General features: G+C 37.5%; 1 protein-coding gene across 1 annotated transcript in view; it reads right to left on the bottom strand.

The window, feature by feature from the left end:
* USP45 (ubiquitin specific peptidase 45) overlaps positions 1-1,687 on the bottom strand; it is a 72,902-nt gene that overhangs the window by 44,545 nt on the left and 26,670 nt on the right. Inside the window, exon 7 of the mRNA XM_019643640.1 lies at positions 1,590-1,685. Within this exon, the coding sequence (XP_019499185.1) occupies positions 1,590-1,685 (96 nt within the window). The remainder of the gene's footprint in view (positions 1-1,589; positions 1,686-1,687) is intronic.

The raw sequence follows: 1,687 nt of genomic DNA, 5'->3' as shown, positions 1-1,687 counted from the left end.
CATATTGTTGCAAAAGGTACTACTTCCTTCTTCTTTATAGCTGAATAATACTCCATTGTGTAAATGTACCAAAGTTTCTTAATCCAGTCATCTACCAGTCTTTCTTAAAAAATGGGTCAACAGCTTTTCTCTTGGTTTCCTCTTGCCACCTTTCATAAGGCGCTTATTCTTGCCGACTGCCATGATGCTGCTCAGAGAGCCAAAGGGGCTGTATAGTAATCTTGAGAGACAGCTCCATCTGTGAAATACTAAAACTTAACATCCAATCACTATTTCATAGAAAAGCTCTTCAAATGACTAAGCATTAACTTCCATTTAGTAAAATAATCTTTACTATCTGACTACACTTTAGAAGAGGGCACTGGGACCTACCATAAAAATTTTAAGCAGCTGAACAGGCAATGCGTCTGCCAAATTTTCAACAAAAAAATACAATATCATCTTTCAAAATTGACTCCTTGGAAGAAAAATCTAAGATTACTACACTAAGAATATTTAAAACTCCTCTTTGTTAAGTGCTTTCAAAAGGCAGATCATGAGCTACACATACTCTTTCCTCCTCTAACACACACACACACACACACACACACACACACACACACACACACAATTTCTAACTAAAATCGTTACTACTGTCAACGCCCTTTAGCCAAAGACCACCAAGAACACACTTGCAGTTGAACAAGGAGGGTTTATTACTTGTTGCACTGAGGGAGAACACCTACTATGGGGAACCGTGGGGTGTCTCAATAAGTGGGTATTAGAAAGAACCAACATAGGATTTGGGCTTTAGTTGCGTCATAGGGAGCCATTTAAGGAAGTAGAGGTCTGCTTTCACTCAGATGCTGTCAGAAAGCAGGGGTAGTTCTAAGATTGTCTCATTAAATCTTATCTTTGGGTGATGGGGGAGACTAGAATGAGGATAAAGTTATAGCTAGTAAACAATCAGCAGTCACTCATTTTGGCCAAGAGAGGGTGTTTGGGATTTTCTAAGTGGTAGAGTAGCTGTGTTTTTGTGTTTAGATAAAACTATGAAGTGGCCTTGCTTTGTCTCATTTTATCAGTCTTAGAGTAACCTAGCCTGAGGTTTGTATCCTGTGAGACTGTTTGAATAACATGGCCTAATTGTGGGTGCGAGGCCAGCTTCTGAACGTCACAGGCTGCTTTGGTTCCCCCTCATTAGCTTAAAAACCCATGATCAGACTAGGCTTCAAGAAACTTTTAGATGATCACTATTAAAATTAAATCTACCTTTAAAGAACAAAAATGCTGTATTTAAGCAAATGTCACCAGTAACTACTAACAGGAGTCCTAGACATTGAGCTCAACAAAAGTCAAACCCCTCTTGTTTTTTCTAGTATGTTTGTTTGAAACCTCCCTCAATATTTTTGTATTTTTTGACCCACATTTGAAACATATCTTAAAGTTGTGATTTTAGAAGTTTTAAATCTGATTTTCACAAAATACTTTTGAATTATTTTTCAAATCCTCTTATCAATTGGTAGTTTTGAAAATAGGAAAGACAGATCTCGGCAACATTAGTGTCTCATCTCAAAAAGAGCTCTTATCCACACAGTTATACTTCTTACCAGCTGAGAGTCTGAGGAAGGAAAAATCTTGAGTTTTGTACCATTTTCTTTGATCTCATTCATCAGTTCAGTAAGAATGTAAGACTGTGCCAAGTTCT

This window comes from Hipposideros armiger, unplaced genomic scaffold (genome assembly GCF_001890085.2).
Source record: "Hipposideros armiger isolate ML-2016 unplaced genomic scaffold, ASM189008v1 scaffold_81, whole genome shotgun sequence".
Taxonomy (NCBI): Eukaryota; Metazoa; Chordata; class Mammalia; order Chiroptera; family Hipposideridae; genus Hipposideros; species Hipposideros armiger.
This window is presented reverse-complemented; position numbering and strand designations above follow the sequence as displayed.